General features: G+C 35.2%; 1 protein-coding gene across 1 annotated transcript in view; it reads right to left on the reverse strand.

Annotated features, from left to right (window-relative positions):
- Nucleotides 1-15,344, reverse strand: part of LOC145691020 (uncharacterized) — a 60,001-nt gene that overhangs the window by 39,735 nt on the left and 4,922 nt on the right. The window contains exons 2-4 of the mRNA XM_081766557.1: nt 8,403-8,565; nt 5,028-5,174; nt 2,213-2,369 (exon numbers count right to left, since the gene is read on the reverse strand). Of these exons, the coding sequence (XP_081622683.1) occupies nt 2,213-2,369; nt 5,028-5,174; nt 8,403-8,557 (459 nt within the window). The 5' untranslated portion in view covers nt 8,558-8,565. The remainder of the gene's footprint in view (nt 1-2,212; nt 2,370-5,027; nt 5,175-8,402; nt 8,566-15,344) is intronic.

Below are 15,344 nucleotides of genomic sequence, written 5' to 3' on the forward strand. Positions count from 1 at the left end.
AAAATATTTGTACCGTATCAGTTTCTAGTTTTTAATTTATGTTGCATTTTATGGTAATTACACCTACATAAAAATACTTCAGACTTAAATGACGTAAGATACATTACAAATGACTATTTGAAAAAAAACGAAATTTAGAAAAAAAACGAGAGGCAATGTTTTTTTTTTCTAAAAAAAACGTACATTTCTGAAAAAAAACGAACGGTTTTTTTTCTATTTACAACACTAGTCAAGAGCTAGTTGCAGCACGAAATACACATCAAATACGTAAATTTCACCTAAAGATATGTAAAATATATAAAATGTTTAAGTTTCAGAGGGGGGATTGGATACATCTAAATACGCCCCTATTATCTGATAGCAAACAAACTGGCGCGCGCACACAAGAATTTTCGTCTTATATGTCGATGAAGATTTCCCTGTTGGAATAGTTAACGATTTACAAACCGTACGTTACGAAGAGAAGACAGTAGAATTCCCAGTTACTCGTTCAAAACGGGATTTTCCCTAATCATCCTCTGCATGAAACACCCCTTTTCATACTGTGCTGTACATACATTTGCGTCTCATTGTATTATGATTATCTTTCATAACTGAAATAACAGAAGATTTCACTTATTTTCAATTCAAATTAATTTATTTCGAATTTGATTTAACTGAACGATTTTAATTTTAAAAATCACGTGATTTAAATCTTTCATTTAAACCAGATTGATTTAAATCAATCCACCCTGAAAAATGGTACAAACGTTTCACTTATTTTCACAAAAGATTTCAACTCTTAGCCTTAACATCTGAATTTTTAAAAGATGACAATTAGAAAATACATTTAACTTTGGACTTATAGAAGGCGGTAAGACGGAGGAAATACATCTATCGATTCTCCATCTCTCTATAGGGATTCCCGGTGAAGGTCGAGTACTCAGCCACAATCTGTACGTCATTTCATTTGCCGGGTGAATTTTTAGACGCGACTGCGATATCTTTCCGTGTTCATGAAACGTTCAACATTTTATCGACGCCTACGCCGCTTTTTCAAAGTCTCTTACGACTCATGTTGATTATACTTTTTCTTCTTCTTGATTTCATGTTTACTAGCACTTCCTCCAATTTGATGTATTCTTTTACCACCCTCTATACTATACATTATACACACGAAGCCTTCTTACAGGGTTTGTCCAGGAAGTAGTAGGACTGATCTTTTCCCGCCAAAACGTGATGAAGGAGGGGGGTGTTACTGCGGTGGTTGGTCTTAGCAACCAACGCACCAGTCGTCAGACATGTCCAAGCCTTCTCGGAGTGTGGATCGAGTTTAAGGTGAACCCCTTTTAAGGTGCCTTGTCATCTTCACAATGTGCCTTGTCAGAGGAGTGGTTCACAGAGGGTTTGTACCGCCTGATCAGATTGTGAATGCTGCATTCTACGCGGAAGTACTTGAAAGATTTAGAAAACGAGTTGCCCGCGTCCGCCCAGCAATCGCTAGATCATGGAAGCTTCATCAGGACAATGTGCCGAGCCACATCGCTTTTGCTGTCATGGACTTCCTGACCAAACATGGCATCACACAGCTTCCCCAGCCACCCTACAGTCCAGATGTCACTCCTACAAGCTTCTTTCTCTTCCCCCGACTGAAAAGAGTCATGAAAGGGCGCCACCACGGCTCAGTCCAGGCCATTCAAGAGGCCGTAACGAGGGTGCTGAAGAGCATTCCAGTTTCTGCGTTTCAGGGAGCCTTCAATGATTGGCAGAGTTGTTGGAAACGCTGTGTTGAGATGCAGACGGGGCATATTTTACAAATTATGAAGCCGATGTGTCAAAATTGTGAATAAATTTTTAAAAACAGCTCTACTACTTTTTGTACAAACTCTGTATCTTACACTAAAATACAAATTGCTGAGCAGAGCAACGTTTAATATAAAATAATAAATGTGTGACAGCTTTGCTAACTAACTGAACATATTCGCTTTATCAGACAGTGTCTATGTCTGATAAAGTCAGTGTGTTCAGTTAGTTAGCAAAGCTGTCACACATTTATTATTTTATATTAAACGTTGCTCTGCTCAGCAATTGTATTTTAGTGTAAGTTATTGAATACAGCAAAGCTAGTATGAATCAGTTAGTTACACTCTATATATTAAAATTATTAAACTTAAAGAACTTTGGATCATTCCTAAACAGTAAAACAAATAAAAAATGAGCAAAGTGGAGTTACCTCTCTGGCCTTGGCTACGTATTGGAAAGCCTCTTCGTACATCATCTTACAAAACACATAATAGACTTCCAGCAATCTCTGTGGGAGAATCACGTTGTTTATGAAAGCGACGACGCTCCGAAATTCTTCAAGTGTTATTCGCACCTTCACCATTTTCCTGTAAACATTAAATTACAAATAACAAGCAAACTTGTGTATCTGCCGCCGGTTTTTCGTATCAAAAACCCACTCATAGCCGTTTTATATTTAAAAATACTATGAAATAAAGTGATCAAAGTTTAAAATATTTTCGTTTTATCATTGCGATAATCTGACAGCAACATGAACCGTTGTTGCTCATTTCTAAGCTTAAAGTCAAATGCCAATCTTAATCACAATTTTCAAATCTCCGTTTCGGAGTTCGTAGAAAAATATAAAGTTAGTTTCTTACTAAACTTTTGTGAAAGATAAAGAATCACGATTAGATGGATTAATGAATGCCAAAGATACCTGTAATACAGAAAGAAAGATAAGTACGTAATTACAGACCAAATATAGAAAAAAAAAAAAACTCACTGAAATAAAAATAGTTTCTAAGTGGGAATGAATGGTTATTTTAAGTTTACATTAAACCGAAGAATGGAAACAAGATATAAAGAAAAAACTAACGAAAAAACCAAATTTAGAGGTAAATTTTAATTCAGAAAGTAGATTTGCAAATACCAAAACACGAACCTAAATCAGTAGAGAAGAGAACTGATGAAAATTACATTAAAAATATTATGGGAGAACAACTGGACGGGAAAAAGAATACGAAAGTGGACAATGAAATGTCTTATAAATGCATATAAAGGATGTCTACTAAAATTCCAAAATGAAATTTCGTGACCTTTTCTTTACTAAACCATAAGATTTCGTAACATTCTCAAGAGCGAATTTGGATACGAATTAGGCCCCGAACTTTCATGTATGAGATAGAAGCTGCTTTGCTTCCGATTTGATGGCCTCTAAAGCCTAAAATAGACATTTTTGGTAGTGAATTTTGACGTTTTATAGAACAAAATTTTCCAATCTGTACTTACATTTGTACAGATAAAAAAATAATAATAATAAAAATCGTGAGGTAAAAACTACATTTCTTGACTTTCAGGACAGTCTTCTGATCTCGTGACCTTCGTGTCAGACATTCTGATACACGAATTCGGAAGCACAAAGGAAGTGAAATGAATGTTTGAAAAAGTAAGTTTAAAAAAAGCATATTTAAAATAAACTTTTTTTTTTTTTTAATCATTTGAGTGTAGTGCGCTTTTCACCAGCGAAGCTATATGAGATCTGAACATGGACTTAAAGCTTAACATGAGATCTGAATCACATAAGTTAACGCCAGGAACTGATTGCAGGGCTCTGACACCAAAGGTGATTTTAAGAAATCAATAAACAAAAATCCTACATGAGAACTGGCGACGACACAAACCAGCACATAGAACCTAAATATCAGTTTGCAAGAAGCAGAGGAAACGTAAAAACAGACGATACATCTTCGTTTTTATGTTTACAATTATCCAGGTGTAGTGTTGAAAAAATAGTAGATCTCTAATACAGTGAAACCTCTACCAACGGACACCTCTATAAAGCGGACACCTCCCGTAACGGACATATTTTGTAATCCCCAAACACTGTAATAGGAAAAAAACATATTGATAAACCTCTCTAAAGCGGACACTCTCTAGTACGGACACGGACAGTCTTTCCTGTCTTTTATAAATATTATTTACCTCTGTATTACGGACACTTTCTCTAGAAACAAGTTGGAAAGTGCAGTAAAAATGCATTTTTAGTAATTCATACATGTGTCATCAAGGGAGCATTGTGACATATTGTCTCCTCAACTGGCTGCTCAGCAACCCAGACGAAGTCTCTGTTTAACAACACTCTCATGCCCTTTGCTTGCATTCCACTCCCACCCAAACTGTTTTAGACAGAAGTGTTTGACAGTTACCCACAATTTGGGATGATACGTTATGGTATTGCTTCGCTGGAATCTGTAAGCAAGCAGAAGACAAGTTTGGAATTTTTGGCCTGCGGGTACACATATTGTCTCAAAACAGACACTACTGGACTGCAATTAACTCACAAATTAAAACAACACACCGAAAATGTATTAAGTAATAGCAAATGTAAAGAGCAGAGAACTATACCAACTTATTTTCATGTTGTGCCTCGAACATAGAGTATTGGGTGGCGGAGGATAATTCAGGCATTCTTGTAATATTCGTAAATACATGATTCATGCAAAAATATTTGCTTTCTAATTGCTTATTACCTTGTTTACTAATCTACGTCATAAAATATTGAAACCTCTCTAAGACGGACACCTCTCTATAGCGGACAATTTTTGATTCCCCATGGCTGTCCGCTTTAGAGAGGTTTCATTGTAATTTCCTTTTTTAAGTGGAGCATTTGTTGTCTTTGATTCAAACTATGGTACGAAAAAAAAAAAAAAAAAAAAAGCATTTGTAATTATAAAACAAGATTTTTTAATGAAACTCTTTTTCCCTTTCAATATGTGTAATCATCAAATATAGTGTTAAAATCTTTAATACTGCAAATTATGGATGCGTTTGATAAAGCGGATACTTTCAAATATCTAGGATCAATATTAACAGACGAAAACTATATGTCGACTGAAAGCAGGGAATTCGTATTATTATTCAGGTACTTGCATATATGCAAGTACTAGTATTATTTACAAATACCTATATACACGTGTTTTAACTAAAACAAAGACGCTCTACCCCACAAACAATACAACGAACAAAGAAAATAAACTACTCACTGCGTTGGCTGCCTCATATAAAGACCGTAAGTCAAGTATATGGCTCCAATCCTTGTTAAATTCGGATGTGGCTCCAACATGAAGCTTTTGGCTGCAAGCAAAATCTCTTCTGTCAGTTCCCATAATTCCGCAAACGTTTTGCGGCCACTGAAACCAAAAATAGTAGAACATTTATGTTTCAAAATCCTGGTACATTATGTATCAATCGTTTTTGAAAAGCAGTACTTATCTATTATAGAAAAGCTCCAGCACTCCTTCCACCTATTTGTTTTCCGGCGAAAGTAATGAACACAACTGTATTTTATTAATACTGTTCATTCGCATCAACCTAAACTTATTCTGGTGCCGAAGCACAAGGAATTTCCCTAATAAATGGAAATTATTTCTGTAAATCTTCTATTAAAGAGCATGCTGTAAATCCATCACAATATGTAACGAATATCTTTAATATTAAATAGCTACTTCTAAATTTTGTGTTGCGAACGTCTGAAATATTTCATAATTATAAATTTATGTTTGATGTTGATGGATTTATGCAATTAATTGGCATTTGTAAAACATCTCATTAGCGACTCTATAATGGAATTCAGGGTCAAGAAATTTGCGACTGCGTCCGGAATCGAAGCTGAGTCATCGGCGTACATTGCAGATGTACTAAGCACGATATCCAATTCGCTTCCCGAATAACCGCGTACTTTGAGGTGGAGCTCAGTTTTTTTAAAACCAAATGGGCTCTACAAATATGCTGTTGTGCTTGGCATTATTCTGCATGCATGACATTTCTGACAGAAGATTTGTGCTTCAAATTTTTTAATCTTTTTAACCATATTTACCTATCCACATTCTTGCCCTTAATTGAATCTGAGTTGAAGATGGAAGAAGGATCTTCCGAAAGCGCTATTATAAAATATATTCTTACGCTAGACGATCAATGTTTTTGCCCTCGTACAGAGAATGGAGCTCGAAGTTCGAAATTGAATCATGTTACTCGGCCTTTTCCACATTCAGGGTAAACTAACAGTTTTGAAAACATTCTTTAAAAATTCCACAGCGATTTCTTGCAGAATGTGTCACATTGCCTAGAAAAGCAATGTTTGACAGTGGAAATGAACTCTGCATCCGAAGAAAAAGCCTTCTTTTCAGCAACTGCTTCATTTTGGAAATAAAAAGGAGTATGATGGTATGAAGCCAGGGAATTAACTGGTAACCAACTGTTTGCACAACATTCAGTATTTCGTGGACTTTGTAGGTAGAAACATTGTCAACTAACACACACACATGTTTTACTTTCAGTGCTGCTTTTGCAGCAGCGTTTGTAAAATGTCGCATTCACGCTACGATCGTACATTAGGTAATCAATGAACATTAGGGCTAGAAACTTACTTAGAGGAAGGTTGCACACGGGATATTTTGTATGGGGAAGGGAATGCTTCCACTCTTTATTCATAACTTTAGTTCCTCGGCCATAGTTGCAAGACGATCGTAAAATTCGTTCTTACTGCGTATCCTGAGGATCAACACTTCGGATTCACAATCAACTCATTGCTGTATCTGAAAAAATGTGAGCACAGTTTGACACTTTCACTCATTCAAGACGTCATAACTTCAAACCTCTTTTTTTAGAAACTTACTCATTAGTATCTGAAGACATGGGTACACTTGCTACCTAAGTTTCGTACCTACAGCACAACACTTTCCACATGAGGAATAAAAGTTATCTGATCGTTCCACGTATCCTCATCATTCATGAAACATGCTTCTTTCTTTGAGCGTAGTCTAGAACAATGGTTCTCAACCGATGTGTCGCAATACAGAATCCCTAAAGGTATGTCTTGAAATTTTAGACAGGGTTGGCAAAAACCATGGTTTTTATTTAAAAAAAACAAAAAAAAACAAAAAAAAAACGTTTTTTTTTGGGTTTAAACCAGGTTTTTATGGTTTAAATAATTTGCTCCATATATTCATATCATATATGGACAGAAATAAGTTTGTTTCGCCTTGATGTTACTATGCAACAACCGGGTTATGCTGGAAGGGGTCACATAAGCTTAAAGCGGAATAAAAACCGCTTCTCGAGTTACATCCGAGAGAAATTGTCCTCCATTTGAACTCGGAACCAGGACTAATTGGCCACAAATGCGATACGTCTGCCGACTCACTCACGAAGAAATCCTGATAAAAAAAAAAAAAAAAAAAAAAATAAAAAAAAAAAAAAAAAAAAAAAAAAAGTTGTACTGATCTTTACATGCTTCTTAATATAACTGACAAGACTAATTTCAGAAGGACAGAAAGATAAACAGTTGCACAAGTGAAACCATTACACAGAATTACATATGAACGATTTCAAAGTACTACGGAGTACAGAAGAACTAATTTAGTTAAAGTTAGTTAACAACGACTTTTATTGGTCCAAATTAAAGAAATACACCGACTTAATCTGCATATCAATAAGAAAAGTGAATAAAGATACGAATTATTTGAGTCCACTTCGGCTCAGACTGATTTACACATAAATAGATACCAAAGATACTTATTTCACTAAATGCCTCTCGTGGGGTCTGTATGACCCCCCCCCACACACACACACACAAAAAGTACGGCATTTTCGATGTATTTTATCAATAGTAAACATTGAAACGAAACAATATTTATATTTTCTCTTCGATTGCAATTACATAACAATAACAACAACTACAAAACAATCACAAAATAAACATTTATAAACTTTTTTTAAAAAAAGTTGCTTTTGTAGTATAATCTTTTTGAGTAATGAATGGGGAATTTAGGTCTGAATATAATACAAATACTATACGGGAGTGAAACGTGATAACCCACAAACGTGTGTTCATCAAGATTTTACAAACACTTACACTTTTACGAACATTTTTTTTTGGTTTGAACCAGGGTTTAAACCAGCCAACCCTGATTTTAGAATTTAGAAATTATGAAGAATTTAATAATAATTAGTTAAAATCGAGACAGATTGTACCAGTCAACATTTCCAGCGGTAGCACTAATGCTCAGTGCTATATACAGTCATTATAGAAACAAAATTGTTTCACTATTATAATAGATATTATTATTATTATTATTTATAATAAAAATATCAAACAAGGTGTCGCTATGTCCTGTACGTTCAGTATTAGTGTGTCGTGAGTCATAAAAGGTTGAGAACCACTGGTCTAGTAGAACGAATGGAAGTAGATAATAATCAATCTTTTAGCATTACCGGCTCTACTGACACATTATCTCCATATCATTTTTTTAATTATAAATAAGTGAAAGAATCCATTTCAAGTTAATACTTATAAAGGTTTATTTTGAGAATGTATTTTATACGTTCCATTAGTTGTATAAGCCACTCAAATTACTTACAGGAAAATGTAAGGAAAGTACATTTCTTTCCACACTTCAACAAAGGAGCTGAAATTCGTGGATTTTTTGGCTCGGAATTTTTCCAACAGCGTATGGCAATCATTTCGAACGCCGTTAGCAATAAATGAGACTCCTTTCCCTCGACGAGAGCTCATCTTGACTGCTGCAAAGCAAAAAAAAGAGCCATTATTCACATTCTAAATGATATTGGATCATCTTTATTCTAACAAGTTTACTTTCTAATCTTTTTAGATTAACTTTGTAAATAATCTCTATCTATCTATAGCAGGGTTTGAAAAAACCAGGGTTTTTCTGAAAACGCCCCACCCACCTGGGCCCATATGGGTTTTTTCGGGTTTAATTGGGTATTTTCGAAATATTTCAATGTCTTTGGGGTAAAAGTGTTAAAATGTGATTTATATTTCAAGATTATCATTGTCACAACTTGCAACAATTTTGTATTCATTGCTATTTTTTTTTTTTTTAAATGGCAGCCGTTTTGAAATTTTACGTTGGTATGCCGCCAAATTTTACAGGAAATTTACTGTCTCGTGCCTGTACCCTGAAAATTTAAACGTACGAGACCGAAAGTGGTACCCTGTAGTATGTATGGTACAGGCAGACGAAAAAACAAATGTATAATGAATCATCCCAGTAGCCTCAGTGCAGGGCCGTAGCTTGTGGGGGGCAGTTGGCAACTGCCTCCCAAAGGAAGCTCCCCGCCGTTCGAGAGGGGGGCACTTCAAGACAAAATTTTCTTACTCCATATACAATACGATCATGAATTTATAAATGAAGTATCAAACAGGTTCACTACATTACATAAAACAGCACACAAAAGGTAAATAAAACAAAAATTAGTCATGGGCTCATTTCAGAAAAAAAAAAGTACTATAAGGAGCCCTACAAATAATATTTACTTGCATGGTTTTGAAATTTGTCAATATTGTCCCTTAATTTGTCATGTATGGAACGGACCCAGGAGCGTAACTAACGGCCCCTCAGACCTTGCAGTGCAGGAGTGCCCACAAGCTCCGGGAGGCCCATAACCAGTAAAGGAAAGATGGGGCTCAAGAATTAGTAAAACAACTTTTTCTAGGGGGTCAAAATACACGTATTAATGCTTGACCCCCAGAATAAATGTATGCTACGGCACTGGCTCAGTGACATTCGCCATATATAAACGTCAAATATATTAATTTAAAACAAAAATATAATTCATATTTATAAAATAAATGTTTCAAAATGTGTTATACGACAAATATTTTCCAGCGTAAAATAAATGGTTTTATTATTGAAGTTCACTTCCGATACTTTGTGCGTTCAATTACGGGAATTTCCCGAGCACTTGTTGCAAGACGGTTCTCTCCAGAAAATTAGTTTTAAACAATTAACGAAGATACAATTAATATTTTATACAGTAAATGTTTAAAATTAAATATCTTCCAGCGTAAAATAAATAGTTTTATTGTTGAAGTATTCAGTTCCGATGCTTTGTGCGTTCAATTGCGGAAATTTCTCGAGTACTTCTTTTGCGACTTCTTTTTCTTCGAAAATGCAGCTTTCTTTACTGTACATCGAAATTTCCAGTAGTACGGAAGTATGAACATATGATCATAATAACAAGGACTGTGATCCCAAAACAAAGGTTGATTAAATTTTAACTACTATAAGTTCATAAAGGTTATATATATAAAGTGGAAGTATTGATTGATAATTTCCAATTGAATCCCTATTGCCATGACAACATGTCTATAATTTTTTGAGATTTCACAGGTTCTTCTGTTTCATCGGCGTTCGAGCAATTCCGAAGAGCGAAAATGGAAGAAATCTATAATGCGAAAATTCCACCAACAATTAGATCTACCTTCATAAATACCGTACCTTACCTCGAAAATTCAAACGTGAATTAATTACAGGGTATTTTGGTAAATGATTTTTAAAACATAATCACAAGGGAGATATGGGGTTAACACTTTATTCTTCAAAAGGATAACAAGAAACAATAAAAACTAAACACCTTCAACAACTAAATAAATAATTAAATATACTATGAATAAATTTCAATTCATTAAAAATTAATTGAAGAGTGATAGATAATTTAGGTTACAAAAAAGAGAAAAAACAAAAACAAAGAGACATGATATGTTCGCGAACAATCAATACAAGTTACTAATTAATATTCTATTTAACAGTATGTCACCGGTGAACATATACAGTCTTCTCTTTTCTCAGCATTACAATATGACGAGTAAATGAATGACAGATGAATTAAAAGAACAACAGATGAATACAAATGGCTGATTATTGGACGAAGTCGATCAAAGGTTAAATTAAATATCAAGTGAAAGAATAAAGGTCTGCAGCCCATAAAACATTAAGTATATACGTTAGGGATTTGCATTACATTAGAGGTGTAAGCTAATCATTTGGCACAACTGCATGAAAATTAAACAGAAATCAGAAACTTCTTTTTTATACTGGATGAGAGTCCACAATAGTTCCTTAATTCAAGTAACTCTTAGTTTAGGTTTCAAATTTTGAGAAAAACAGTTATAATTTCCCAGTTAGTTATCCAATATTTATAGTCCAAACAAACAATGAATTTCAGTTTATCAACTGAGATTACGGTCCGGAACTAGTTGTAAGTGGCAAAACTAATGCTCACTACTATCATTAAACGACAACCTTATATCTTCATTATACAACTGATAAGAATTGTTATATTCCAGATCCATCCATCTATCCATCCATCCATCCATTCATTCATTCATTCATTCACTCTACATAAGAAATAAAATCCTTGTACGCGCAAAGCTATTCGTCAATTACTGTTTATTAAAAGTACCTACTTTCCCGTGAGGGTATGTCTGATCACTGAAAAAACAGAGATGCTATGCCTTCATCACTGAAAAACGAGAGACGGTATGGCATACCGCCGCATACCGTCTCACTTCGACCACTGTATATATATATATCATCAATAAAATGTAGAAAACTTATTTTCAAAACCACATGGAGTGCTACTGCCTCCCCAAACCCTTAAAAAATAGAAGTAGTTGGATAAAATAAACGGTATTAAAACACATTTCCTAGTTTTTAAAGTAATAATAATAAAAAACGAGCACAGTTCCTGTTATAACAAACGAGAAAAACTAATAAACGTTCACTGGTATCATACGTCGGAAACAGCTTTAGTCTTCGACCACAAACCATCAGAAGTTGTCCGTCACTCAATTACACTACACAATGCCGAAAAGTAATAACAATTAATGCCCGAATCTAATACAAATTTATTTATAAAAGATGAATTCAAACTCTTAGAATCAAATCTATTAAACATTTTGTGAATCTCATTTACTAATATCTATCTAGAAGAGATAGTGAAAAAGAGTCTACAAAATGAAGACAGGATTTCAGTAGGGGGTAGAATGATTACGTGTATACGGCTTCCTGATGATATGGCGCTTGTTGCAGAATCTGAAAAGAAAATCAATAGGATGTTAGAGAACTTGAGGAAGGACTCTGAAGAATATGGGATGAAAATAAATGTTAGAAAAACAAAAGCCGTGGTAATTGGAAGCAAGCAGTGTCAACTATAGAAATAGGAGGGAAGAAAATAGAAGACTTTTTGATACATGGGTAGTATTATTAGTGATGATATGAAGTATGAACACTAAATCAAAGCAAGGATAGGAATGGCGAAAGAAGCCTTTACGAGGAAGAAAATACTATTTTGTGGGACCTTGAACAAAGAGATGAGAAAAGACTCATAAAATGCTTCGTGTGGAGAATTGTACTATGTGGACCAGAAACATAGACATTACGCAAAATGATGAAAAACGACTGGAAGCTTTCATAATGTGGGTGTGGAGAAAATGAAGAGAATTAACTTGGTCGAGCAGAAACCGAATGAGAAGGTCTTAGAAATAGTGAGGAAGAACAATTTTAGGCATTATTAAGAAGAGGAAGTGAAACTGGTTGGGACATTGCTAAGAACAAACTTCATCATGAGGGACGTGTCAGAGGGTATGGTGGCAGGAAAGAGAAGAAGGGTTGTTGTTAGGGTTCAGCAATTATTTTTTTCGAAATTTCACTATATAAAATATGAAATGAAATATTTGAACGTTACGCCACGATTATGCCGGTTAGGCTAAAGGAGACGGTGATAATGAGTAATAAATGAAATGGTGGAATGAAGAAAGTGGGAAAGCCCCGAGGAAACCCACGCACACGGTGTTTGTCCACCACAAAGTTCACTCGGCGGGGGCTGGGATCGAACCCGGGACCCCAAGCACCAGAGGTGAACCCTCTACCATTGAGCCACCGAGGCCCCTAATTTCACCATATAGTACGCAAACCCCACATTTTTATGGTGTCGATTTCTATTTCCCATATTTCGGTACCATAAGGCATATCGACTTGCGGTTTTTGGTAAACAGATATCAGTAACGTTCCTTACAACATTTTATAGTTCTATATTTCAAAATATTTAAAAATGTAGAAATTAGGTACCCCGGACCCCATTGGGTTGCTCGCCTACTTTTGTGTAGTAATACATTTTGAGTTGTTGTTAAGCTTCAATAAATACTTTTCCGAAATTCACTGTTCTAATCGAAACCCAAAATTCATACCCAACCCGCTTTGACTCATTTGTTCTATATGACCAGTCCTAAGTTTTTCAGCAAGTGCCCTCTTAATATATAATTTACTTTTATTAGTATTGGTTCAAATATAATATATGCGTTTACACCACCAATGTTCATCATTGCTTAAAAAAGTACATTTCTATCTACATCACATTCAGTACACATCCTTTCATCCCAAGACATTCCAGAGCATTTGACGGCAAGTCTTTACATTGGCCATTTCACTCATTTTGTTTCGACTCTTCGATTCAGTGATTTGTTTTTTTTTCGGTTCCGCACAATTTTATGAAAATGGGTCAAAAATTCGGGTTAAGTTCCAAAGTTGGTCGTCCGTTTCTAGCAAAAGTTCGAAAATTTACCGGAAAGCAATGAATAATTTGCTAGTTTGTGTGCTTGATAATGCATAACAAGAGCGAAAGTTGTGATTATTTTCTTACATAAACGGTTCTACACATGGAAATATTTCGCAAGCGGAGGGAGCAACTCTGCGCAAGGTTACTCCATGGTAGGATTATGGGAATGTAATGAGCATTTGTTTTGTAAACATTGCTAGTGATAATCAGGAAGATCTATTTAAAGTAAGTCATTGCTTAATAAATGTAAAAATGAATTGTTGAAAATGCGGTAAGCAAACAACTGTAAAGAAAGGTGGAGAAAGTTATACTTTTCAATGTAACAGTAATTAACATAACCGACATGGCTGTAAGGTTCTAGAACACAGATTCCCCTTTCCATTTAGGTGTAATAAAGACTGCAAACAACGTGCCCTGCGGGGCTCTAACCCGCCTTCACTCGCTAACTCTCGCTCGCCAATACTATGTGAATTAAATATTAAACCTTGCTACAGAAAGGAACCAATTATTACTCTATTGGCTAATAACTAGGAGGATGACCGACCAACTTCGGAATAAATGCCAAAACTTTCTTGACCTTAAGCTTACCCGTTCCCACCCCTACCCTACTTATCCCTATTTTGCTCTTCTCTACCCCACTCTATTACACTATACCCTTTTAAAGGTCCTACTTCTCGATGCGCAGCTGGAGCATTAGAACCGAAAGAACAAATCACTGAATTGAATTTAAAAAATTGAATGAAATGGCCAAAGTGAAGACTTTCTCATTTGACATTTGTTCTTCCTTTATAGGTACGTGTCAGTTTTGCATGAGGCAATGTTACTTTCGTTTCATGGGCAGAAAGACTGCTTGCTAACTCCAGCTTTCCTATTGTTTGAGAACTGGCAACTTGGAAAGTGGGATCACCATCCGAATCATTGTCTCGAAAAACCGAAGGCATTTCTGGAGCAGACGACAGACGGTTCGGGTTAAGTTTAGAGTTACCCCTCCGCTTTTTATAAAAATCAGGAAAATTTACAAGAGAAATGAGGTAAGAAATGATAATTTGAAGTTTTTATTTGATGTTTAGGAATGTAAGTTTGGCAGGATAGTTATGTTTTAAAGCTGTTGCTACCTCTTTGTCAAGTCGAGTTTTCCCCTATCTAATAACATTGGAACTTTTTTCGAATTTTTCTCAGTAAGCAATGAACAAATCCCTACAAAAATTTGCATGGAGTCAGGTCAATAATAAAGGATTCCTTATATGAGCTTATAATTTTACTAAAAGCCTCCAATTAAGTTATTCATTCCCCCCTTTTTTATCATGTGAAGATTCGCAACAACGCATTGACGATACTCGGTTCTCTCTTCTAGCAGGTTGCGGAGGGTTACTTTGAGGTTGAACATTGTCCACAGCTGCGAGATGACCCTTTTTAAGAATGACACATTTATGGCATTTCAGTGAGGAGGCGTTGGAGTACGTTTTCTTTGCTGAAAGCAGAAAAAAATAAATAAAAACAATGAGAACAAATCCATTCTTCTTTTACATTAGCTTTTCCCCCGTTCATGGATAGACAGTTGTAAGCAATTAGAAGCGAACTGTCTCTATTGAATAAAGATACTTTTAGTGTATACGAAAGCGAATATCACTTTATTATTATCATTATAACTTTTTTGAATAAAGTGGCATACAAAACATATAAAAATAATACAAAGGCCATAATATGCGTGGCTTTGAAAAATGTGCAGAATTTGTGAAGTTCCCACATGAAAGTCGGAAAAATACATAAACTTTCCATTATTTCCATTTCCTCCCTTTTCTCTGTAACATCAAAACAAGAAACCCCTTTGCCATTTTCGTCTTCAGCACCCTTATCCAATAATGTCTGCTTATGTCTCCGTTACACAATACCTACTAAAGTTTGGAGAATAGTGTAATTTTTACATTCACCCTTTTCTC

Source organism: Thermobia domestica, chromosome 7 (assembly GCF_964235325.1).
Source record: "Thermobia domestica chromosome 7, izTheDome1.hap1.1, whole genome shotgun sequence".
NCBI lineage: Eukaryota > Metazoa > Arthropoda > Insecta > Zygentoma > Lepismatidae > Thermobia > Thermobia domestica.